This window comes from Equus quagga, chromosome 13 (genome assembly GCF_021613505.1).
Source record: "Equus quagga isolate Etosha38 chromosome 13, UCLA_HA_Equagga_1.0, whole genome shotgun sequence".
Taxonomy (NCBI): Eukaryota; Metazoa; Chordata; class Mammalia; order Perissodactyla; family Equidae; genus Equus; species Equus quagga.
In genome coordinates, this window is record NC_060279.1 from 97160273 (window position 1) to 97187069 (window position 26797).

Here is a 26797-nt window from a genome sequence, read left to right on the forward strand (position 1 = left end):
AGATTGTCGGGGGGGTGGGGGGGGGCGTCCAGGGGCCCTCTCCATCCCCTGAGCGTCCCCTGCAGGGTTCAGATGGGGCGGGCTGGGCTAGGCACTGGTGTTTCTGGGATCCTGACTCCTGCTCTGAGGAGAGGAATCCTGCACCCCCACCCACGTTGAGGCTCAACTTACCCCAACGGGGAGCCCTGGGCCTGCCTCTTTCTCCTGCAGCTGCTCCACAATGTCAGCCAGAGTGGCCTTCCTAGGGGGGTGGGGAGGGGAGCAGAAAGACCCAGTGGAACTGGGGGACCTTGTCCGAGGGACGGAGGAGCCTCCACTTCAGCGTGTATGCCTGACCCTTGTCCACTTCTGCAGCTGCCTGTCCCTTACACACCACAGGTGCCAGGGACACGTCTGTGGAACGGAGCACGCAACCTCTCTCCCCTTTGAGTTTTAAGCAGCATAAAGCAAAATGCAGACGGGTGCCTTCCAGCCTTTGGAAGTACCAGTGCCTTTCTCCACCCACCCCCTGAGCTCACAGGGTCCCTGGACTTCACCCATCTCAGCCCTGATCGTTCTGGGTCATCACTGTCTGGTGACAAGTCTATTTCCCCCCTGGACTGTGAGCCCCCATGAAGCAGGGCTCAGGCTGGTCGGGTCACTGCTCTCCCAGCACGTACCACACACAGAGTGGGCACTCAGCAAATGTTCATGAAATATGAAATTAAAAAGGGGTCAAGAAGTCATTGTCTCTGACACGTATTTGACCAAAGGCCTCTTTCTGGGGATGCAGTTTGCACGACACACTCTGGCTAACTCTGGATTCTGAAAGGCCTGTATTCCAGTCCTGGTTCATCCAAGCTGGGTGGCATGCCCTCTCTGAGCCTCAGTTGCCCCATCTATAAAATGGAGATTACAACAGCCCCCAGTTTATAAGGCTGTTGAGAGAGATTATGATAAAGGGTCTTAATCTCTAGTCAGGGAGGTGATGGTTCCACCATTAGTGGAGTGGAGAAACTGAAGTGCAGAGAGGACAAAATCCCTGCCCAGGGCCACCCAGAGGATTTGATGCAGGGGTCAGAACTCAGTAACTGAGAACCTGCACCTGGAGGAAGGCACTCTGCCGCTGTGGGACAAGGGCGCGCCTCCTACCCTCTTTCAGCCTCAGTTTACATCTCTGCAAAATGGGTACCACGTCGGAATCTCCCTCTTTAGGCAGTTCTGAGCCCAGAAGCTCTCTCCACTGGGCCTGCGGGGCTCTAGGAGCTCTCCGTGTCCCCCTCCCCGTCCTCCCCGGCCTCACGGGGCCTCACCCCTTGGCCAGGTCTCCTCTGGCGGGCATCTCCTGTTCGCTGGACTCCTGCCGCTCCAAGCGCCGCTCGCGCCGCTCGCGCCGCCGCTCCATCTGCTCGTAGCGGCCCAGGGTGAGGCTGTGCGCCGCCTCGTGCTCCGCCGACTCCTGCCGCTCTGGCCGCCGCCTCCGCGCCGCCTCCTCGGATTGATCAGCCGACTCCTGCCGCTCCGGCCGCCGCCTCCGGGGCAGCTCCTCCGCGCGATCAGCTGACTCCTGGCGCTCCGGCCGTGGCCGGACCTGCTCGGCCGCCGCGGGGGCCCCGGGGATCTCGGCCGCGTCCTCCGATGCGGCCGGCGGGGCCGTGGGCTCCACCCTCCCCGGGACCTCCGGCAGCCGGTCGATGCGCGGCTGGAGGCGCTCGGGCTTGAGCTCCTGGCGCACGTACCCCACCCGGGTCCGCACCTCCGCCGACAGCGTGTCCGAGGCCCGGCGGGCCAGGGGCTCCAAGCCCCTCTCGTAGCCCCCTGGCCGCAGCAGGGGCGCCGCCTTGGCCGCCAGTTCCGTGGGGTCCCCAAAGAACTTGCGCCCGAGCAGCGGAGTGGGCGGCTGCTTGCTCTGTTCCGCCTTGAGCTTCTCTATCTGGGGACGGAGGGGCCAGGGTCAGAAGGAGGGGCGTAGGGGTGTGTGGGGGGGGGGGCGAGGTCTGGGAAGACGGCTCGGGGTTGTCTGCCTCACCACCCGGTTTATTAGTTTTTATTAGTGAAAAAGCAAGGTTGGCCAGGCCCGCGCCCATGCTTTGCTCTCTGCCGAAACCTCATTCCTATTTTCTCCAGCAAACATCGAGGGTTCTTTTAAGAACGGGCTGAAGCATCGGATCCTCGAGGTGCCTTCCTGAGCCGCATCACCTCCTACCTCAATGTCCCCCCACCCGGGGCCTTAAGACTTTTTCTTACAATGGTCTCTTCTCCTCATTCTTCAGTCCCAGACCAGACTCCCCCAGGTCGAAGGACAAGTGCTTCCGGGTTCCCGCATCTCCCGTGCTTCCTCCATCCTAGCCCCGACCACTCTGGGCTGTCACTATCTGGTGACAGGTCTGTCCCCTGTTCCCCCTCCCCAGGCTGGACTGGGAACCCAGTGCGAGTCTGTCTTGGCCTCACTCAACACAGCGCTGAGCACCAAGCCTGCGTGTCTATCTCCTAAGGAGGGATGGGGGCGGGCCCCGCGGGGGGTGTTGGAGCAGGATCTGGGGTGCTGACCGTGGTCAGGCGCCGCAGGGAGCTGAACCTTTCTTCCCAGGCTGCAGCCGCTTTGCGGAAGGCCTCGTGGCGCCGGATAAGCTGCTCCACCTCGTCCACGCTGCTGCCCAGCTCGCGGCTCTGCAGCAGCGGCTCTTGGGCTGTCAGCCAGGCGTCGGCCACCACCGCCTCCTGGGCAAACTGGTGCACCTCCAGCACTGAGGGCAGACGTGCGGGGTCAGGGTGCTGGGGGCACCTGTGGGCCCTTCAAGGGGCAGTGAATGTGTTCTCGGGCCTTCCACCCTACCTCCCACCCCCTCGGCTTCCCGTATCCCAGCTCTGACCACTCTGGGCTCTGCAGGAATGAGAGGCTGTGGCTGTTTCTGAGGGCACCAGCTTCCTCCTACTCAGGTGTCTGCCACCAGGACTCAATGGCAAGGCAGCCCCCTTGTCCACCCTCCCAGGCCTTCACGCTTGCTGCTGGGGCCCCGTGAGTGGTGTCCAAAGCATGACCGTGTCACCCTCCGGGCCCCCACTCACTCTGCTGCAGCCACTCCCAATGGCGGTCCCACTTGTCCGACACCTCCTCCTTCCTGGTTCCCAGCTTGTCCAGCTGTGCCTGGATCTGGGAGTGGTGGGTGGGTGGGAGAGGTGTCAGGGGTGGTTCCTGCCCCAGTGGGCACGGATGGCAGAGGAGGACCCCTTGTGCCCCTCCCCACCTCATCAGCCATGGCGCTCTTGTTGACCAGCAGAGAGCGCCCCAGCTCCTGGCAGGCCGTCAGCTCCGGCACCCTGGCCTCCAGCTCGGTCTTCAGGCCCTGGTGGTAGTTCATGAGCACCTCCACCGAAGAGACGTCCCTACAGGGGCGGCGGGTGGGGATCTGAGCCACGGGCAGCCGCCCTCGGCCCGCCCCATATACGCAGCTCCTGATGAGCCAAAACCACGAAACTAGGGTTTCCGCGTCATCTCAGGACACCCACCTCCTACGACCAGTCTGAGGGTCCAACGTACTTCACTGATTCAATGATTCCAACTTTTTCCAACGTGCTAAAATGTCCCACTTTTGGGATTCTAACCTAGAATTTCAAGATCCAACTTTTCTAATTTTCTAAAGTTATGTTTCTGAAGGTTCCACCAGCCAATGACTCTAACCTTAGGTTAGACACGGTCTAGACACCAGTAGACATGGTGGCAACTGAGAACTTAAAATGCGGCTAGTCTGAATTGAGAGGTGTCGAAGTGTAAAGTAAACACCACATTCTGAAGATTTACTCTAAAAAAGAAAGTAAAGTGGCTCCATAATTTTAATATTGACTACACATTGAAGTGATAATAGTTTGGGTCTACTGGGTAAAATAAAATGAATTACTAAGATTAATTTTCACTTGCTTCTTTTTACTTTCCTAATGTGGTTACAAGAAAATCTTAAATTATATATGTGGCTCACTTTTGTGGCTCGCCTTGTATAACTATTGGACAGCGCCGTTCTAAGCTGTCGTGGGTCCAAAACAAATTCCAAATTTCTGAAGCTTCCACCAATCAGCAAGTATAGCTTCATAAGATTTAACGTGTCCAAACTTATTTCTGAAGGCCCCACATTGTAGTAACTCCTACCTCAGACTTAGGATGTCTGGAACAATCTTTCTGATTCTCCCAAACGGGCCCTCCCTGGAAATTCTCCATCTCAATAAATTCACCCATCCTTCATCCATGACTTTTCTTTCCCTCGGCCCCAAAGCTAATCCATCAGTCATGACTGGACATTTATAACTTAAAATATACCCTGTGAAATGATATGAAACCTGAGATTTGTTTTAAAATAACTCAGCAAGGGGTGGAGGGGGGTGGGGGAATGTATAGATGAACCAAGATTGGCCAAACCTTGACAGTCGCTCCAGCCAAGTGTTTACTATACATATGTGGGTTCACTATACTGTTACTGCTACTCCTGTATATATTTGAAATTTTTCATAATAGAAAGATTTTTTAAATCCCTAAAACCAATTTCTCCATCTCTAAAACCACCACACTTGGCCAAGCCACCAACATCTCTCACCTGGATTATTGCTGCCTCCTGATTATTGCTGCTACCTTGCTCTCCACACTCTATTTCCCACAAGGCTTATGGAGTGATCTTTTCCAAATGTCCATCATATCGCGTCACTCCTCCGCTCTATACTCTCCCATGGCTCCCATCTCACTCAGAGAAAAGGCAAACTCCCCATGACACCCTATTGCCCCTCAAATCTCATTTCCTGCCACTCTTCACTCCCTGCCTCACTCACTCCATCCAGCCACAATGATCGGTTAGCTCTTCCTCAAACACGCCTAACCACGACCTACCTCAGGACCTTTGTACTTGCTGATCCCTCCACCTGGAAACCCTTCCCCCAAAACTTTACCCAACTCATCATCTCTTCCTTCAGGTCTCCACTCTAACATCACATCGTCAGAGGGGCCTTGCCAGCTAGCCTCATCCCCTTACCTTGCTTTATGTTTCTTCAGAGCACTATTACTGTGTGAGATAATATTAGGTGTCTGTTTATTTACTTATCTGTTGCCTGTCTCCACCCTCAGAATGTAAGCTGCATCAGGGCAGGGGCTGGCCCTGCTCACCATATAGCACACAGTAGGCATTCAATAAATATTTGCTGAGTAAATGAACGTAGGCCCGAGGCCCCCAGTCACAGAAACAATGCTATGTGAGTCTCTGAAAGTTCCCCGTGACCCTCCTGCTCTCTTTTTCTCATCTGCAGCTGGATGCAGAGGGTCCAGGCAACACCTCCCAGGGCCGAGGGATGGAGGAGCCTTGGCTCCCGGTCACTGTGGACCAGGCTTCTGCTAGACACTCACATCGAACCGTGGCATGAGCATCAAATCAAGGTCCACTAGGTTAAGCCACAGATACGGTCCCACACTTCCGGGCCGCAGCCCATCCCATGCTGTGACACCCCCAGGGGAGAAGCAGCACGGGACAACTGGGGAGGACAGAGGCAGGAGGATGCCCCATGGTTGGAGCCCCCGTGCCGGGCCTGACAACGGGGTCTAGATACACACGAAGCATTTAAAAGAGTGCCACGCAGGGACGGGCTACTGGGATTTCTCATGACAAGGGGACTGCTGGTGGCTGGGGGTGGCTGCCCAGAGGCGGGCAGGAGGCCGGAGGTGGGATGAGGGGCACCTGGGCTTGTCCGCTGCCCCAATCTGGCCGGCGATGCCATCCATCCAGGAGAGCAGGTCGCGGGCCTGGCTGTGGAACCGCAGGGCGTCGGCTGTGGAGCTGACGTGCAGGCGGGCGTCCTCGCAGGCGGCCAGCAGCTCCTTCCAGCCCTGCAGCACCTCCTGCTCCCGGCTGGCGATGGCCTCCGCGTGCTCCCCTGCGTACACCGTCCGCAGCTGCGCAGCCCCCTCCTGCAGCTGCCGCACCTGTGGGGTATGCCAGCTGGAGCGCCAGCCCTGCAGGGGGTCCAGGCCCCGCCCTCTCTTCCTGCCACCTGCTGGCTGGGTGCAGAGCCTGAAGATATCAGGAGCCCGCCCCCTTGGGATCCCACAACTGGGTTTCCCTCCTACGCTCAGCCTGAGTTCTTTTTGACTTGCCCACTTTCTGACTTCCTTGGCCCCACTACCACATTTCTCTCATGCCTGCTGCCTGAATTGTCTTTGACTTACCTGCATTCTGACTGCTTCTAGACCTCCTACCAGGTTCCTTTCAGTCGCTGCCCGATTGCTTTCTTCTGAGAGCTCTATTCTCCTGGGCCGTCACCTCATCTCAGGCCCGCCCCAGTCTTGCTTCAGACCGATCTGTCAGGAAACCTCTCTCTACTCTGATGTCTATTAGACTTGGGGTCCCATTTTCACTCAATTTTTTTCAGACCCACCACCGACTGCCCAATTTCTTTCAGAACGCCTATTCACTGCCGCTCAGGGCTCCTGCGCAATTTCTATCGGTTCTGCTGGGGGAGTTCTACTGGATCCACTGCTCACTCTCTATCGAGTCAACCGTCCGATTTCTCGCAGATCCACCACTTCATCACTATCAGTCTCTCCGCCTGATTTCTAACAGTCATCTGTATGATTCGTATGAAAATAACTGTCCAGTTTCTACCTTCCGTCAGCCCTGCAGCCTCATTTCTTTCAGTCCCGCTGCCCGAGTTCTGTTAGGCCCTCGGCTTCATTTCCATCTGATTTCTCAGATCTGCCTCCCAATTCCTGTCAGGCCCCCTGCCTGACCTCTGTTAGCTCTGTTGCCATTTCCACTACATCCACCCCTTCAAATTCCTTTGAGGGAAATCATAGGATTCCTATCAGAGACCTGCCGCCTAATTTCTATCTGCCCCACAGCCAAATTTCTCTTAACCCTCTCGCAACTCCCTTTAGACTCTCCCTCTGGATTTGGGTAACATGCACTTCGCAGTTTCTAGGAGAGCCCCTGCCCGGTCTCCACGGGGAATATTGTCTAATTTCTACCAAACATACCACACCACTTTTTTCAGTCCCCATCTGCTTTCTGTGTGCCACACAATTGGTCCATTTTCCACTTGCCCCATCATCTAATTTCTCCCTGTGCCGTGGTGTGTTTTCTGTCTTTTCCCCTGTCTAATTTCTGCCTGCTCTTAAGCCTGATTTCTGCCTGCTCTGCTGCCCAGCCTTCCTTGGCCACACTGTCCAGGCCCCCCACCTCCCCTCCCGGCCGCCGGCGCCCCACCTGCGACACGAGCAGCTGCAGGTCATGTTCAAAGGCGCGCAGGGTCCGCTGCATGGCGCTGGCACTGGGCCTTGGCTCAGGCGGGGTGGTCAGGCGGGGCAGCCGCCTGCGCTTCTCCTCGATCTGTCCCTGAAGCTCGCGGGCATCGCTGAAGAACTTGTGCAGCTCCCGCGAGGCGGCCAGCAGCTGGGCCCGGGTGCCCATGAGCTCGAGCAGCTCGGCCCAGGCCTCGTTCAGCCCGTCCTTCCACTCGGCCATGGTGGCCGCCGCCGTGTGGCCGCACTCGATCAGCTCATCCACCATCTGGTTCACGGCCGCCAGCCGCTCCCGCCCTGCCGTGCCCGTCTCGCTGGCGAACTCGGAGAATTTCTCCTGCAGCACCTGCCACCGGGAAGTAGGGGGCACAGCATGGGCGAAGGTACTGTATGACATGCAAGCCCCCTCCACCCACCATCCTACAGCAGGTAAGAGTAATAACAAAAATAGTAATGACAATAGCAATAAAAAATAATATCTAACACTTTAGTCTGCAGCAATAATAGTAACCACAATAATAAAAATAAGATGATAATCATAATGAACACTCACTGTGTCAGGTACCACGTGTGCTGAGGACCATCTTAAGTGCTTTACACTATGTTAATTCCTTTGTCTCACAACAGAGCCAGGAGTTGGGTGCTGTTATTACCCTCAAATTATGGACGGGGAAACTGAGGCCCAGAGAGCCTCAGCAGCATACACAGGGGCCACTGGTGTTACTGCTAGTACTGAGGATGCTCACCGTGACGTGCTCGAAGTCCTGGCCGAGCTCGGGGGAGCCAGCCACCACCTCCTTCTCGGCAATCCAGTGCTCGAGCTCGTCCACCTGGCGGCTGAGTTGGTACAGCCAGTACTGCTGTTCCAGGCTCACCCTGCGCTCCTCTCCCAGCTCCTTGAGGGCTACGTACAGGCGGTCCACCTGGGACTGCCGCCGGCTGATCTGCTCGCTGTTGGGGGACAGGAAGGGGCCGGGATGGAGCCTCGTGAGACTTCCAGGATTGAGCTGTGACCGCCCCCCCGCAACCCCACTCCCAGGCCAGGGCTGAACCTTCAGGCAGGGCTGAGGCCCCTGGGACTCCGTCTGGGTAGGACTCTGTTTTCTGCATCTTGGATTCAGTTAACCCGGTCCTTGCATCTCAGCGCTCAGGGCAAACTCAGAGCTTGATGAGCTCGCTGCCCTCTCTCCTCGCAGCCTTTCTATCTGTGGCCCCACACTTGCCCCTCCAGTGACCGGGGTGGGGCTCAGGACTCCCTACATGGGTCCCCAGCCAACCTGACTCACCTACAGTCCCACTCTCTGGGCTCAGGGGGACAGAGGGCCAGCTCGCCCTCCCTCTCAGATCTCAGCCCTGGTCCAGGCCTCCCAGATGTGGCCCCTACTCCTGACCTCAGAGAAGCCACACGCTGGGCCATTCCGGAGATCTCAGGCCCAGCCACAACGCTCCAGGCTTCTCTGTCCTCCCACAACTGGGTAGCAAGAGGGTCCTCCCCTGTTCTGAACTCTTACTTCTCTCCTGAGTCCTACACATCGCCCCCCCACTCCTACACGCAAATGCCCGTGCTCCTGGCCTCACCCTCTCAACCATCCCTGGGCAGTGCCCCTCCATTCCGGCCCCAACCACTTGCCAAAATCCGAGGGCTCTGGCAGGAAGCAATGAGGGTCCGTCCCACCCAAAAGTCCAATTCTGGCCCTGTCCCAATTTCCACAGCGAAGCTTCAGATCCTGCTGGACTCTACCCTAAGAACTGGCCCGGATCCCGCCGCCCACGCACCTGTCCGGGTGCCCCATCTCCAGCAGCGCCCGGCACTGGCGCGACAGCTGCGCGATGCTTTCCTCGTAGTTCTCCACGCCCTGCTCCAGCTGCAGGTGCTTCTTGAGCAGCTGCAGGGTGCTCTGTTCGTCCTGGGGGCACAGGGCGCCCGCGATGAGGCGGCAGCGGCCGGCCCCGGGCTCCAGCGCCCCCAGGCCCCCCGCACCCCCAGCCCGGGCGCACCTTGCCCTTGTCCTCACTCATCATGAGCAGCTCCTGCTCGCCCAGCCACGCCTCCACCTCGGCCACGTCGAAGTAGTACTGCTCCACCTGGAAGGCGGCGTCCAGCACCTGCTGCCGCCGCTCGGCCGCCTCCCGCAGGCCGGCCCAGGCGCTCTGCAGCTGCTCCTGGCCGCGGCGCACGGCCTCCGCGTCGGGGCTGCGCAGCGAGGCCAGCGCGCCCGCGCGCTCCAGCACCTCCTCCAGGCGCGGCCCGTGCGCCTGGATCTCCCGCCGCAGGCCCTGGGGAGGCGGGAGGGGGGCGCGTGGGTGGGGAGGGGGCTCCCAGGCCGGGCCAGACCGCGTGCGCCCCCCGCCACCGCACGGCCCGGGAGAGAATGACAAACACTGCAGATGGCCCACCACGGGCCAGGGACCGCGGAAGCGTTTTGCGGTGACTCGCTCACCCACACCCCCATGTTGCAGGTGGGAAAACGGGCACCCTCTGGAAGGACGTCGCTTGAGAACAAGCAGCTAGGAAGGGGGTGACAGGGTTTGAACACGGGAGGCTGGCTCCAGAGACGGCGCGCTGATCCAAGACGCGGGGTGACACAAGATACCCCTTATTGGTTGAAACACAGGCCTGAAAATCAGGTTGCTCACGGGCAGCTGGGGTATAACTTATAGATAGTGAGTGCTCGAATCTTAGGGGTACAGCTCGACATACTTTTACACATGTCTACACCCGCATACCCAGATCAGGGCATGGGACACTCCTATCATCCTAGAAGGTTCCCTCAACCAGCGCTGTGCTTGCTGACGACCTTATTTCACCTCTCTTGGGCCTCAGCTTCCTCAGCTGGTGAACAGAGATGACTATAACAGCCCACACTGAGCGCTGGCCTCCTGCCCAGTACTTTGCCAAGTAAGGGCTTTGCATAACGTAGCCACTCATCTAGTCCTCACTCGGGGACCCCAGGAGCCAGGTCATTAGCGTCCTCACTTCACATGAGGAGGCTGAGGCTCAGACAGCTTGAAGAGCTTGCCAGAGTCACGCGGCTATGGTGTCCCGCCAAGATCGACCTTACGGGGTGGCTGTAGCGTGGAGCACTCAGAACTGGGCCGGGCACGCAGAAGGTGCTCCGTCAGTATGAGCTGCGATTATTCGTTTAACAGCCCCGATGTATCCGGCGCTCTCACACACGGCTGAGCGGCCCCAATTTTAAGCATTAAGTGCACTCGATTGGGTCCCTCGACTGTGAAAATGACAAACCGGTTCTGTTTGTCCCCAATACTGTCAACAGCCAAGAGTACTTTCATCAAGAGAGAAAAACAAAATCTAAGACAAAGTCCAGCCTCTTGAAGAACTCATCAGCATGAACACGAACCATTCTAAACCACCCGTGTAGCCTCCTCCCCACCATCCTTCAGTGCCCTGGTCTCCCAACCTAGATTTTTTTTGGTAAAAGGGGGTAACGACAATACCTACCTCATAGGGTTCTTGTGGGGATTAAATTAAATAACTGACATAACCCCCAGGACAATTCTTGGCACACAGTAAGTGTTTAATCAGCGTGTTATTATTATTATTAATCTCTTTTGTGTGTCTTTCTTTGGGCTTTGTCGAAAGAGTTACTTTGACCTACAGGTTCCTCTGCGAAGTGACTGGAGACCCACTGCTCTAGACCACCTCTCTGCTTATTTAGAAGTGGAAACTGAGGCCGGAGAGGGGAATAGAGATTCAGAGATTTTAGGGGCTCAGAAGCCCCCCACAGTGCTCAGCTTAGAAGTCAGCACTGGCTCGCTGATGATCTCTGCCCTTTCTCCCTGTGGGCGTTTTGAGCTCTTGTTGGTTGCTGTCTTTTTCCTTGCCCAATAGCCATTCTCCTCACTTCTAGCCATGGGACCCTGGTTTTCCTTTGGGGAACCCCCTTGCCTCCATCTCAGCCCAGGTGACTAAGTTAAAGCTGACTCTACCTGCAGGTTCTGAGGACGGGCCCTGAGCCCAGCCCAGTCAGAGCTGTCTAAATTCCAGGCCGCCATGACTGATTCAGGGGTGGACATGCCACTCAAGTTGCGCCCATAAGAGTTATTCCCAGGACGATGGCTGAAATTACTCAGAGAGAGAAACTCCCTTCAGTTTTACTGGTGGGATGCAAACTTGAATCTGTTGGAGGTCTTTTACCATCAGGAGAGGAGAGCTGGCCTGAGAATAAAGTTAACACAGAAAAAAACCCCAACAAACCAACAACGGAGCTGAGAGATTCATGACATCGTGGAAACACCTGGATGCATCTGTACCTGCTGTCCACAAGTCTTTTAATTACAAGAGCCAATAAATTCCCCTTTTTGGTTTTTACCACCTTGAACTGTTTTCTATCACTTATACGCAAATGTGTCCTCACCCACCCCTCGCTCTGGCTCTGCTCACCTGGTTCTTTTTGATGTACTGCTGGACAGCCTGCAAACCACTGCCTCGCTCTGTCTGCATGGCCAGCGGCAGCCGCTCCTGGACCCACGCCTGGAGAGCACACAGGGAGCAGGTCAAGGGGAGGAGACAGGGAGCAGGCCAAGGACCTCTGCATCCCAACTAAACTGTCAGCCACCTGCACAGCATCCAAGGCCCTTTCTCGCCTGCTCCCATCTTCGGCCTCCTCTCTGGACATGTTCTGTCTGCACTCTGCACTCAAGCTTACCTCTGGCCTCTGTGCAGGCAGGTCTTGCTTCCTGGAATTCCCTTTCCACTCCCCCAGCTCAGACTCCATCTCCTCCGGGAAACCCTCCCCGACTTCGCACCTTGGTCAGTTGCCTCCTCTGGGCTCCCACAGCCCCCTCGTCTTGCCCCGTCACAGCCCTAACCACCCCGGGTTGTCGCTGTCTGGGGACAAGTCTGTTTTTCCCTTTGGATTCTGTATAGGATGGAATAAAGGATGAGTCAATGAATAAATGACTTTATGCGTGATTGGAAGTGAATAAAGGAATGTGAAAGAATGAATGAGTGAATAAGCAAAGGAGTAAGAGAAGGATTGAATGACGGAGCCTCTGGCCGGTTCCACCCTGGGTCCCGCCAAGGTCCCACGGCCCCGCCCCCGCGCCCAGGCTCCACCCCCTCGGCCCGCCCATCCTCGCCCATCCCTCCGGGTTTTGCGGGTCCCACCCCAGATGCCCGCGCCGGTCCTCACCAGCTCGTCGTCGAGGTCGTGCGCCACCTGGTGCAGCTCCTTGGAGGCGAGCAGCAGGCGGCGGCGCTCCTGCAGCGGCTCGAGCAGGCGCACCAGGCGCTCGCCCACCGCGTTCTGCCGCTCGCCCACCAGCTCCTTGCTCGCCGGCTCCAGCGGCAGCGCCGCCGTCTGCGCCTGCAGCTCTCCCACCTCGCGGTACCACTCCTCCACCTGCGACTCCATCGACTGCGGGGACAGGGGCGGGGTCAGCGGGCTCCACCCTCCCTTCCCACCCTGCTGTGACTCGCCAGGACCTTTATGGTGACAGCCAAACCCCTCGCCGCCGCCCACCATCCACTCTCCCCTGGCTCAATTCCCTGCAGAAGCGCTGCCCTCCACACTAAGCTAGTTCCTGCCTCAGGGCCTTTGCCCTTGCTATACCCTCTGCCAGGTACGCTCTTCCTTGTCAATTAGATTTCAGCTCAAATGCTACCTTCCCAAAGAGGCTTACCTGAGCCCCGGGACTAAAGTGGTCCATTAATTCATTAATTCTCAGAACAATGCTTCAAGATTGGTGGGATCCGTTTCACAGAGGAGGAAACTGAAGCCCGGAGCAGTTAATTTGTCCAAAGAGCCAGCTTTCCAAGCGTCATAAACAGAAAGCTATAGTGATTTCAATGGTTGATGCGATAGCGGGATAGAAAGTACCAAAGCAGACCCACATACACAGGAGAATTCATATACTTTCTAGAGGCCTTTTCAAATCTCTAAGGAAAAGGTGGATTATTCAATGAATGGTCATGGGCCAACTGGCTAACCAATTTAGCTGGATCCCTTCCTCGCTCTTTATGCTGAAAACAATTCCAGATGGATTAAAGACTTAAATGGAATAAGTAAATCCTTAAGGCATTAGAAGAAAACCTGGGCAAACGCTTTTGTAATCCTGGGATGGAGAAAATCTTTCCAGGCATAAAAACCATAAAGGGAAAGATTTATAAATTTGGCCACATAGAAGGCTTTTGCATCAACCCAAATTTCTAGAGGTCGTTAGAAGGCAAAAGACAAACTGGAAAAATATTTAATACGTATTAGAGCAAGGAACCAGTTTCTTGAACAATCAAAGAATTCTCCTTTATCCTGCTTCCTTTGTCTCCACGGCAATTAGCACCATCTGTAACTCTGTCTTTACTTGTGGGTTGGTTTTGGTTTGTTTGTTTGTGTGTGAGGGAAGACTGGCCCTGAGCTAACATCCATGCCCATCTTCCTCTATTTTATATGTGGGATGCCACCACAGCATGGCTTGACAAGCGGTGCACAGGTCTGCACCCAGATCTGAACCCACGAACCCCTGGCCACTGAAGCAGAGTGTGCGAACTTAACTGCTACGCCACGAGGCCAACCCCTACTTGTGGGTTTTTACTCGTCTCCTGCTTCTAGAATGTGAGCCTCATGAGGGCAGCAGCTGTGTCAATTCACCTCTGTATTCTCGAGTGCCTAAAACTGTGTCTGGCATGTAAGAGGCCTTCAACTCTGAGTGGTTCAATGCATAAATGAATGACATCAACAAAGAAAAAGACGGCCCCAAAGAGACATGGGCATCCGATGTGAACAGACAACACATAGAAGGGGGAGAAAAAGCACATGAAAAGATGCCCAGTCTCACTAATCAGCAGGAAAATACCAAGTAAGACAAGGTAGCCTTTTCTACTCATCAGATTGGCAAAAATGTAAAAGATTGATAATATCTAGTATTGGCAAAGATGCAGGAAAACGGGCACACTCAGCCACTGTCAGTGGTGTGTAAATTACTAGAGCCTTCCTGGCAGGCAATTTGGCAAATCCTATCAAAATGCAAAAATGTGCATATGCTTTGACCCGGCGCTTGCACTTCCCCTTCTAGGAATATATCTAAAGAAATACTGGCACATATGCGCCACGATGTCTGTCGAAGGATGTTCATCGTAAAAGGGATGTTTGTCCAAGGATCTCACTGTAGCAGAGTTTATAATAAAAATAATTGGCAATCACCTTAAAGCCCGTCAATGTGAAATGGTTAAATAAACCCACATCAGTATGGAATAATAGCCAAGACTTACCGTTCAGAGGAAAAAACAGTTTAGAACACACCTATGAATATATACTTGTAGTGGCTTGCACATGCATAAAAATTCGCTGGAATAAACAAGAAATTAATAACAGATGGTACGTATTGGGGGAGGAGAACTCAGCGAATGGGTACAGAGATGAAGGAGAGATTTTTCCCATAGGCTTTTTAATATCATTTTTGATGTCTGAACCATAAAACTTATTTATTTAAAATTATAAATTATAAATAAACAAAACATGAAAAGCAAATAAAATAAAATGCGCATTAAAACTCCATATAGGTAGATTCCTAAACGGTCTAGAAGAACGCGCACCAAATAATTGAGGTTCCCTTTGGGATGTGGGACAGGGAAGTGGCCTGAAGGCGGACTTTACATTTTACTGAAGACTTCTGGGTTAGTAAGATCATTTACCAAAAGACTAGATTTATGTATTCTTCATGTGATTCTAAACAGATGGAGGAAAACTAGAAAAGAAAAGAATAATGAAATTAAGTGGTAACAGATTACAGCAAATGACTACAGCCCCAAACTTAAAACTCAAAAACCAAGTGAAGACTTTTGTCCCAGGGTCTCTGGTGTAGAGCTGTTGTCTTTGCCTGCCCAACATCCATCCCCTCCCAGGACCTGAATCCCACTCTCAGGTCCTCCACTTCGGGAGGGACTAAGAAAACCTAGAGGTCCGAGGGTGGCCACATGACCCAAGCTTAACCAATCAGAACACTGAAATCACCCTGGCCACAGGGATTGGGTAAGAGATGGCATGTGACCTAAGCTGGACCAATGAAAACTCTTCCAGCTTCCACAGGGGCTGATGAAACCCCGTGGTCCAAGGATGGCCATGTGACTCAGGCCTGGCCAATGACAACACCGAATCACCCTGGCCACAAGGATTGAGTCAGAGACGGCTCATGCGACTTAAGATAAGCCAATGAAAACTCTACCCACTTTTCCTGGAAAAGTGTTTGTGCCCAGAAGGGGTGCTCTCTTTCCCATGGGGTTCCTAAGCTGGTAGAAAGTAGGTCTGGGGTACTGGGGGCCATCTTGCCACCAGGAGGGAACAGGCTCCCTGACAACGAGGCCGATACAGAGGCAAGCAGGGCCCAGAAATGCAGACAGAGATTCCTGAGGACGAGTTCTGAGTAACTGATCCAGCCATGCCTGAAGCTGCATCGCCTCTGGGTCTTTTAGCTATCTGAGCCAATAATGCCACCTTTCAGCCTAAGTCAATTTGGGTTGAAGTTCCAAGAGCTGTATCCCAAAGAGTTCCAGATGGTACATGCACAATCTGTAGGAGTCATAAAAATCAAACCTCACAACAAGTCAAAGCTACGTAAGAGGGAAATTTTTAAAAGGCACAATGACAAGCTGTAGAAATAATAAAATAAAATAAAACAGTCACCCCAAAACCATTCTTGCTGAGAAAATTATTGTAGTGCTGTGTAGAAAAACTAAAATGCATTAGATTTCAGGAACTCTTAAATATAGTCAGAACTGTGAAGGTTATAAGTTCTGGTTCCCCATTCAAGGAAAACCCCTCCACAGCCTCTCCAGAAAGTGGCTGTGTGACCTGAGATGGTATACTTCCAGGCACTGATACTTTTCTACCTCTGCAAGAATGCCACATATTCTGAACACCCATTTACTGTGTATCCTTTCCTGCAAACACGGGCAAAGGATACAGAAGTACAAAGGTCATTAAACACACGAAGAGATGTTCAGCCTCTTTCAGTGTTCAGAAAAATGCAAATTAAAATAACTACAAAACAGTATCTTGTAGGGCTGACCCCATGGCCGAGTGGTTAAGTTCTAGAGCTCTGCTTTGGCAGCCCAGGGTTTCACCGGTTCAGATCCTGGGAGCGGACATGGCACTGCTCAACGCACCCATCTGAGGTGGCATCCCACATAGCACAACCAGAGGCACTCACAACCAGAATATACAACTATGTACTGGGGGGTTTTGGGGAGAAGAAAAAAAAAAGGAAGATTGGCAACAGTTGTTAGCTCAGGTGCCAATCTTTAAGAAAAAAAAAAGTATCTTGTAGAGAAAAGGGAACCCTTGTGCACTGTTGGTGGGAATGTAAACTGGTGCAGCCACTATGGAAAACAGTATGGAGATTCCTCAAAAAACTAAAAATAGAGCTACAATATGATTCAGCAATTCCACCTCTGGGTATTTATCCAAAGAAAATGAAAACATGAATTCAAAATGATACCTGCACCTCCATGTTCACTGCAGCATTATTTATAACAGCCAAGCTATGGAAACAAACTAAGTGTCCATCGATGGATATATGTATAAAGAAATCATGGTGTATATATATATATATACACACACATATACATACAATGGAATATTATACAGCCATAAAAAAGAATGAAATCTTGATATTTGCAACAACATGAATGGATCTTGAAGGCATTAAGCTAAGTGAAATAAGTCAGACAGAGAAAGATAAATACTGTGTGATGTCTCTTATATATGGGATCTAAAATATATGTAAGTAAAATATATATATTAGATTTAATATATTATATATTTTAATATAGAATATATTATACATATATTTATAGATTACATTACATTATACATATATGTATAGATATAAATACATATATAATATAGATATAAAATATATATTAGATATATATATTATATAAGCTCATAGATGCAGAGAACAGAGCCAGAGGCAGGGGTCGGGGTGGGGGGTGGGAGAAACAGGGGGATGGTTTTGGGTGGCTTTCTAGTTTAAATAAATTGAATTAAAACAAATAACTAAAGACAGCATCTTTCCTTTCTCACATTAGCAGAGATCAGAAAGCTTGGTGATACCTAATGATGGTGAACAGGTGGGGAGCAGATGGCTGTCATGTGGCAGGTGTGTCCACTGTCTTGGCAGGAGGACACTTGTCAATATCTAGCAAAAATATTAATGCGGGGGCCAGCCTGGTGGCACAGTGGTTAAGCTCGCGCTCTGCTTCAGCAGCCTGGGGTTCTCGGGTTCGGATCCCGGGCGCGGACCTACACACCACTTATCCAGCCATGCTGTGGCAGGCGTCCCACATATAACATAAAGAAAGATGGGCACAGATGCTAGCTCAGGGCTAAACTTCCTCACCCAAAACAAAAAAAGAATAAAATATTTTAAAAAGTTAGTGCACACTCCTTTGGGTCCCAGAGCTTTACTTGGAAGGACTGTTTTCTGCGGAAACACCTGCAGGTGGGCTCAGATACACACGGATGGGGCATCTGCAGCAGCACGATTTATACCAGCAGAAGCCTGGAAACAGCCCAAAGGTCTGTCCACAGAGTGCTGGTTAAGGACGGACTGTCAAACGACCCCATGGAATACCACGCAACCGTCTAAAAGGACGAGGTGTATCCAGAGATTCTGCGTCAGGGAAGGACGCCTAGGATGTACTGTCAGGCGAAAAGGCGAGCTTCGCTGTGGTCTGTAGAGCACGTGTATGTGGGTGCGTGCACAGAATGTTTCTAGAACGACAGAGAAGAAACTGTTGAGAGCAGCTACACCCGGGGAGGGAGACTGTGTGCGGAGGGGCAGGAAGACTTGCGACTGTTCCCATTAAACGCCGAGGTTTGAGTTTCTTCCCTTAACAGCAATCATAGCTAACACCGCCTGACGGTCGCTCCCTGCCAGGCACTGCCGTAAGCACTGGACGAGGAGGAACTCATTTCATCCTCACAGCAGCGTCTGAGGTCAGCGAAGACGGGGCTGTTTACTTCCCTCACCACTGGATCCAGGCAGCGGGCACGTGCCTGGCACGGAGCACATCTCTGTAAACGCGTGTCGACTTTGCTGGACTAGTCACCGTGCTGTCCTGCCTCTCTTAGCTGGGCAGCATTAAAGATGAACATTTAAAAAAATTAAACTCTATTTAAACAAGAAAACCAGTAGGAGCCACTGATGCATCCTTCAACATGGATGACTCTCGAAAACATTATGTTAAGTGAAAGAAGCCAGACGCAAAGGGCCATATGTTGTATGATTCCATTTATATTAAATGTCCAAAATAGGTAAATCTAAGGAGACAGAAAGATTCGTAGAGGGAGTAAATTAGGAGCGGGAGCTCATGGGTACGGCATTTCTTTTCGGGGTGATGAAATTGTTCTGGAATTAGTTAGTGCTGAGAGTTGCTCAACTTTGCAAATATACTAAGAACCACTGATCTGTATATTTTAAAAGTGTGCATTTTAAGGCAGGAAATTAAATCTCAATTTTTAAAAAAGACATCAAAGTTCAAAAAACAAAACAAAGACAGGAACCCACTTCCAAAAGGCCTGAGGCTATGTGGGTAGTGATACAGCCAGTACCGACCCCAGATCAACCCGGCTCCTGCTCAGACCCACCTTGCTGCCTTCCCATTTTCCAGTTGGGGAAACTGAGGCTCAGAGAGAAGCAGTCACTGGCCCAGAGCAAAAACTGCCAGAGCCCGAATTTGAACCCAGGACCATGTAACCACAAAACCCTCGTGGCTCTCAGCCACTCTGCTTCTCCATCATTCGGGAGGATGAGGATCAGAAAGGTAGAGTCCCTTGTCTCAGGTCACACAGTAGTGGATTGGGGATTCCAACCCTGGCCTGTGTAGCCCCTGGGGCTGGACTTTTCGCCTAGGCCATGCTCAGCTAGATGAAGAAATGGGGGACGCAGAAGGAAAAGGGGAAAGAGGCCACTCCTTGGCCAGAGAGCAAGCCCTGCTTAGGGTGAGCGGTGAGGAGCCCCCAGGGACTCAGAGTAGCAGCTGCAAAGCCTCCAGTGCATTTTCCCCTGGCTCGTCCCCCTCAGATGGCAGGAGACCAGCGCCTCCCTCCCCAGGCAGGAGCCGGTGGCTGAGCCAGACCAGCTGGCTGGGCCCCTGAGGACTGCGAAAGCGGGGGCTTGGGACTCCACCATCTGGTCCCTCAGCCAGGAAGGACAGTTGGGCAGGAGGCCCTGAGAGAGGGCTCTGGGTCATGTGGCCTAGACCTGGCAGGTGAGGTCCCAGGAGGCCTGCTGCAGCGGCTGGGGCAGGGGGCAAGGGGGAGGACAGAAGAAGGACACAGGGACAAGGGAGAGAGGCAGAGATGGAGAATTGAAATAAAAAGAGAGAGAGGAGAGAGTGAGAAAGACAAAAATACAGAAAAAGAGAGAGACCCAGAGATGGAGACAGAAGGACAAAGATACAGAGAGACAGACAGAGAGATGAGAAAGAGACAGAGATGGGAGAGACGGAAACTAAGAGAAAGAGAGACACAGAGGAACTTGGGGCGCAGGACTGAGAGACAGGCCCAGAGAGAGGCAGAGGGGGACAGATCACTCACACATCCACACCCCCTCAGACCCGAGCCAGCACCTCCCCCAGCCCAGCCTGGCCCCAGCGAGGCAGCCAGGAAATGCTCCGGCTGGACGGCAGCCGCCGCTTGCTCCTGCGTCTGCCCAGACTCTGGGCTCTCAGGAGGGCCCCAGAGGACAGCGGCCTTAGGAGCCCCTCCTCTCCCCAGCGGCAGCTCCTGAGGCCCAGCTGGGCTCCATCTGGGGGCCGTGGCCCACTGGGTCACTCTCTGCCTCGGGCTCCCTCTGCTGGGGAAAGGGCCCAGGAGTCCTGTGCTGGGGCCTGCCGCTGAGGTCCATCGCTGTGTGACCTCGAGCCACTCCCTAGTCCCCTCTGGGCCCCAGTCCTCCCTTGAACAAGGAGGACCCCACCTCATGGTCTCCAGAGCTTGGTGGGGCTACACCCGCCGTGGGGAGGGACCAGCCGGCTCTGCACTCTGCCGGAGCAGGAGCCCCAAATTCTCCCTCTGCGATGTGAACGGCCAAGACAGACAGGATACTCCAGCTCACCAGTTCCCCCAAAAATGCAGGTGCAAACACTCATCCATCAGGCTGGGAAAAATCTACAAAATCTGACAATAGCAAGTGTGGGCAAATATGGGCAGAAACAGGAGGTCTCCTTGCTGCTGGGGAGAGGGCATTAACGGCCACTAGGACTCGGGCAAGCAACTTGGCAAGATTAAATGAACTGATGAGAGTTCTGACTTCTAACACTAAATTAACGTTTCCTATATCACCCTCCAAAATACATTTTTAAACAGCTATATGGGTGAGGGGAATGCCCAAGTGGAATACAAACAAACAACTGTTTCACATAAATAACATAATGACACCGAAGGGGGAGAAATAACTAACCCTGGGAACTTTCGAACACAGTGTAGTGATGATATATACCCTCTGGGTGAAAGCAATTAAAATTTAAACACCTGTAAACAAATACTGAATCTTAGATTTGTTGCATCAGCAATTCTGGAACGACATTACACATTGTGTCTTATAATCTTTACCACGTCCACATGAGGTCAATACTGTAATTACGTCCATTTTACTGAAGAAGAAACCAAGGCACAAAGAGAGAAGACATTGCCAGGTCACCCTGTTGGTAAGTCACAGAGGCAGGGCGTGACCCCAGGCAGCCAGGCTCCAGCACCCATGGCCTTGACCTCGGTGCTGTACTGTCTCCCACAATCCCGCTGTCAAGGAGTGGCTTAGCATTAGGGTCCTTCTCGTTGCACAGACAGGCACCTGGGGCTCAGAGCCAGAAGTAATGCCACTTGCCTAGCATCACACAGCTGGTAAGTGGCGGGGCTATGATTTGAACCCAGACCCTCCAGAATTGGCTCCCCCGCCTTCTGGCTTGCAGGTAGGCTGGGCTCAGGAGTGGCGGCATAATCCGTGGGGTCCAGGGCAAAATGAAAATACAGGGCTCCTTGTTCAAATATTATTAAGAATTTCAAGAGAGTGACAGCAGAGCGTTAAAACAAGTGCGGGGCCCTGCGCGAACACACGCATGAAGCTGGCCCTGGCTGGATTAGGGGGAGCCCGCAGGAGCCCGGAGGAAAGAGGAGGCAGGCGGGAGCATCATTTCCCAGCTCCTCCCTGCAGCAATGCCTCGGGCTGGCTGCCATTCTGACTGAGGATCCCAGCTCCCGCCTGGCGACTCTCTCCTTCCTCTCCCGGGGAAGTCAAGGCTCCTGGCGGTCAGCCCCACCATGCTGCACTCCCCCTGTGGCTTCCCCATTCCCTGTTCACACCTTTGTCAAGACTGCCCATAAGCCCTCCTCAAACTGTCCTCAGAGGACGCCTTCTGGTTCCCGCTGGCACCCCGACAGTCACCGACCCCCATTTCGTGGGAGCCCACCACACCCGAGGCATGGCACTAAGTGGGTGCTGTCTGTGCACAAACTCACCTGGCCCTGGGAGGCCCAGACAGATGTGGTCCTCCTCAAGTCCTCAAGAGGGGGCGACAGAGGCTCAGACAGGGACTGAACGTGCGCCCTGGCTGGGATTTGAACCCAAGTCCATCTGCGTCCCCCGTCCAAGCTTTCGTCACTTGGCCCCCGGCTGCTTGAACTGCTTGCTCCCTTCTCTGCCTGACCGTCTAGGCCACCACTTGTCTCTGCTGACATTCTGGGCAGTCCTTCAGAGCAGACTCGGGGCCGAGTCACCCCGTGTTGTCCACGGCCTGCCCAGCCAATGGGGTCTGGATCTCAGGCAGTGATCGGTTTCTCAGAGGCCAGCAAGAGGGCCACTCTCCCCACTGTGGCCTGGGAGAGTCAAGGGAGGAGGGTGGACAGGAACTAAACAGGGCTCTGAATGGCCTCTCGGTGGCTGTGTGACCTCAGGCAAGCCACGGACCCTTTCTGTGCTGTGGTTTCCTCAAGAGTACAAGAGCACCTCCCTCACAGGGCTCCTGGGGAGGCAGGAGGGCGACCAGTGCCCAGCACGTAGCGTACATCAGTGGTTCTCAAAATGCGGGCCAGGGACTCCCTGAGATCTTTCCAAAGGGTCTGTAAGGTCACAACCATTTTTATAAAAATACTAAAGTGTTATTTGCCTTTATCACTTTCATTCTTTCCCAAGTGCACTGCGGGGTTTGCAAGGACCAGATGACCCGTGCTGGTGTAACAGACTGGACGCAGAAGCAGAGGTGGGGATCTGCGCTTTTCTCCAAAGCCAGCCATGAGAGAGAGCTGCGACACTGAACACAAGGCCCATCTTCTGACTGCATTTTCTTTTGTCTTGGAAAATAGAGTTATTCTTCCTAAAAGAATGCTTTGGGGTGAATAAGTGATGGATTTGTTATTGCTGTTTTTATGAGAATCAATAATTTAAATAGTTCTCAATTTTATTTTTTTATTTTTTTTGCTGAGGAAGATTTGCCCTGAGCTAACATCTGTTGCCAGTCTTCCTCTTTTTTTTTTTTTTAAATATAGGCAGTATACTCTTTTATTTATTTATTTATTTATTTATTTTTGAGGAAGATCAGCCCTGAGCTAACATCTGCTGCCAATCCTCCTCTTTTTGCTGAAGAAGACTGGCCCTGAGCTAACATCTGTGCCAGTGTGCATCTATTTTGTATGTGGGTCACCACCACAGTATGGCCGCTGATGAGTGGTATAGGTCTGCACCCGGGATCCTAACCAGGGCTGCCAAAGCAGAGCACGCCAAACTTAACCACTAGGCCACAGGGCCAGCCCCAGTTTTCATTTTTAATATGGTACATTTCAAATCAGTATAATCCACACACAAAAGCTCTCTGGGGATTGCAATGATTTGTAAGAGTGTAAAGGGCTCCTGGAGACAAAGGCATTTGAGGCAATGATGTTACTGGCGTCATATCTGATCTGCTTGTCTCTCTGCCCCTTTGCCTGCCTCCCCAACAGGGCAGCGATGTGGGGTCACTTCTGCCCACTGCTGTATTCCAGCCCCTAGAAAAGCACCGTGCATTCAGTAGGTGCTCCATAAAGATTCGCTGCATAGATAAAGGAATAAATACTAATCCGTGTCATTATGCTTTTATTAGTGGTCAGCCTTTTTCTTTGCCAGACCCAGTGCCAAGCACTTTAGAAGCCTAACTATGCAGGACGCGCATCAAAGGGGCAAGAAGAGTCGAGGGACCTGGGTCTGAACTCAGGCTCTGCCGTTTGCTACCCTGGGCCAGTAAGTTCACCTCCCAGAGCCTCAGCCTCCCGCTGGTCATGGCCAGGCATTGTTCCTGGCACGGAAAGGCAGGAGCTGTCACACGCTGGGAGGCGTGACGCAACACACATGTTCACACCTCCAGTCATTCAGATCGAACGGTCAGATACTGAGCATCCACTGGCTGCCAAGCCAGGAACAGAGATAAAGCAGACACTATGCCTGTTCTCTCAGAGTCCCCTGTTTTGTAAGGGGGACACTGGCTAGCTGTGTATCCTTGGGCCAACTATTTCACCTCCGTGCCTCAGCTTTCCCACTGGTAAAACAGGGGATAGTAACAGTATCAATCTTATATGGCTGCTGGGAGGAGTCAGTGAGAGCTCAGCACAGAGACTGTTGGAGGACGTACTCCATGACTCTCACTATTATTCTGTGCAAAGCCATTCCCCTGCCTCTGGGTCTTGGTTTCTCCATTCAGGAAACAGGCATCCAGGTCCTGTGAAACCCTCCGTGGGCTGGTTACCCATTTACTGCTTCTTGGCTCTAAATCCTTCCTAACCCCTTTGCATCCCATGCCCAAGGGGTGGTGGCTGCCTCCACCAGCTACTGTTAGCTGGACTGCCTCACTATTCCCTTTCTGCTTCCAGCTCTTCCAGCACATCTGCAATAAATCCCTGTATTAAATCCCCTCTGTTTGAAATACCTTGAGTAGGGTCTGACACCGATTCAGGCCCCACTGTGGTGTAGAAAGCCCCACCCAGGACGGCCAGGCCATACCTGCAGCTTCTTGAGTTGGCTGTTGACGGTGGCCAGGTCCCCACCAGGGTCTACATCTTGCAGCTGGCTTTCCATGTGAAGGAGCTTCTTGTCCAGCTCAGCAAAGCTCTGCACCAGCTGGTCAGCCTTGCTGGCCTCAAACAGCTGTCGTGCCTTGGCCTGGGTGGTGCTCTCCAGCTCCGCCCAGCACTGCCGGATCTCACCCAGCTTCTTCCGCACCGAGGCTGCCAGCTCAGGCTTCTCCTGCATCAGTTGCTGGCCCTCCTGCCCCAGATGGGTAAGAGGCAGGAAGTGAGGGGCAGGGCATGGATGGTGGGGAGGGACAGAGAAATATGGGGACAGCAGGACACAGGGGCAGATGTGGAGAGAGAGAGATAAGGAGTTGGAGACACAGAGACACGAGGGGTGGATGCAGAGACAGGCCCAGAGATGGAGGGAACCAAGGCATGGGAAGAGAGACAAGGAGAAAGACAAACAGATAGAGGTATGATGAGGGAGACAGAGAGATACAAACAGACACATGGGAAGGAGACAGGGAGAGACAGGCACTCATAGAGTGACGCACACAGAGACATACCCATAAAGTCAGAAACACAAGGAGAGGACCATAAGAAAGACAAGTAGGGGGAGAGAGACAGAGACAGAAGAAAGACACACAGAGAGAGAGACAAAGAAAATGAACTTCCATTAAACTCAAAGTCAAGAAGAGTGGCTTTGCCACGTGCCACCATTTATGGGGCATCAACGACCATTTAAGGGCTTAAGGCCAACCTGGGTGTCTCCATTTGAGTCAGAAGAGTGGGGGTATCCAGGGCTGCAGGTTTGGGGTTCAGCCAGCCTAGGGGGCAGTTTTGGGGGTTGAGGCTTGGAGCAAAAATCTGCCTGGGACCCTCCAGGACTGAAGCCAAGCTCCAATATACGTTGGCCTAGAGCCACATATGCCACATTACATGTTGAAAATAAACACTATAGCAATTACAGCTCCTAGGTGCCTGGCTGCGTGTTAAGCACGTTACGTGCTGAAGGGCCCAGGGAAGGAGCAATATTTACTATTTCCTTAATTTTAAAGCAGAGCAAACTGAAGCTCAAAGAGGTTCCATGAATGACTCAAGGCCACCCAGCTAGGAGCAGGTGTGGAAATGGTCCGTGCTAGTTCAGAGGTGTGAGAACAGCCAACTGGCAGCGGAGGGTGTAGGAGATGACATGTGGGTTCCCTGGGGGCCTCTGGCACCTGCCACGGGCAGAGGGGGCTTCTGCATCCTCACCCTCTCGATCTTCTCCAACCACTCCTTATTCTGAGCCAGCTCGGCCATGAACGCCTGGTGCCGGAGCCATCTCTTATGCAGCTTGTGGCCATCTTCCCGCGTGCCATCTCGAGCCATCAGCATCTTCTCATGGATCCAGCCATCCAGCTGTGCAGGGCAGGGGGTGGGGCTCAGCTGGTTCCCCCAACCTGGCATAGTTCCCCATCCCGTCCTGGAAGTCCCAGGTTCAGGGCCTACGATGCTGGGTTTGAGGTGGGGAGGGGAGGATGGAAAAACCTTTGCAAGTGAGGCTTTTATGTGTGTGTGTGTGTGGGCAGCTCAAGCTCTTTCCACAGAGTGGAGGACGGATGGACAGGTCCCCAGAATGGCCCATCCTTTAGCACCCCTCTCCTCGGGCAGCCCTTCTCAACTCCCTATAGTCCTTAAGCTTCAAGGCAGGACTACTGGGCCACTCAGAGTCCCCCCACCCACGGCCAAAGCAACCCTCCAAATTAATTCAGCATATTTCCAATTCGCCCCCTCCCCAGTAGCAACACTCAGACTCTTCAATTCAGCCTCCGTCACCTCCAAAAGGACCAGTTCAAGATCCCCAACCCATCCCCAAGGGTATCAAGTGAAGCCCCCATATCTAGCCCCAGGCCCCCAATAGGGTCAGATGAACCCCTAAACAACCTCCCAACTGGTGTCAAGTCTAGGGCCCTCCAAACCAGCCCTCCCATCTCAGGTAGACCCGTTCCCCACAAGCCAGACCAAGCCTTCCTAAGGAGCCCACAGGTCTCCCCAAATCCAGCCGTGAGAATCCAGCCCCAAACCACAACCAGTTCTAGTCCCCTAACCAAAGCCAACCCCCCAAATGCCAGCAACAGGGCTGCCTTCTGGCTCCCCAAACGAGCCTGCCTCAAGCTCTAGCCCCAGGCGCCCCAACACGGACAAGACAGAACCTTCCCAGCCAGCCCCCCTCCCAGACTAAAGCCAGTGCTAGTCCCCCCACTCACTAACAGCACCAGCCGTCCAAAGGCAAGCACCAAGAATGGGCCCCTCACTACCCTGACCAGCACCAATGAAAAGGCTGCTTTCTGAGCCCCCCCAAAATAAGATTTGCCCCCCAAGCCGGAACCTCCCCACTCATGACCAAACCAGGCACATGGGCAGTTGGCTCCTCCCCCTCCGCCTCCCCACCTCAGTCACAAGATGCTCCTCCTCCCTCCTGAAAAAAAAAAAAAAAAAAAAAAAAAAAACGGACTCCAGCTCGTTGGTCCCAGGAGGCAAATGCAGTCATCGCCAAGGACGAATC

General features: G+C 53.2%; 1 protein-coding gene across 1 annotated transcript in view; it reads right to left on the reverse strand.

Moving 5' to 3' along the window:
* SPTBN4 (spectrin beta, non-erythrocytic 4) overlaps nt 1–26797 on the reverse strand; it is a 71614-nt gene that overhangs the window by 4307 nt on the left and 40510 nt on the right. The window contains exons 19-32 of the mRNA XM_046683043.1: nt 25504–25650; nt 24239–24502; nt 12406–12630; nt 11655–11744; nt 9248–9526; nt 9026–9156; nt 7996–8200; nt 7215–7595; nt 5691–5935; nt 3228–3366; nt 3049–3133; nt 2530–2726; nt 1293–1912; nt 172–241 (exon numbers count right to left, since the gene is read on the reverse strand). Coding sequence (XP_046538999.1) covers nt 172–241; nt 1293–1912; nt 2530–2726; nt 3049–3133; nt 3228–3366; nt 5691–5935; nt 7215–7595; nt 7996–8200; nt 9026–9156; nt 9248–9526; nt 11655–11744; nt 12406–12630; nt 24239–24502; nt 25504–25650 — 3078 coding nt within the window. The remainder of the gene's footprint in view (nt 1–171; nt 242–1292; nt 1913–2529; nt 2727–3048; nt 3134–3227; nt 3367–5690; nt 5936–7214; nt 7596–7995; nt 8201–9025; nt 9157–9247; nt 9527–11654; nt 11745–12405; nt 12631–24238; nt 24503–25503; nt 25651–26797) is intronic.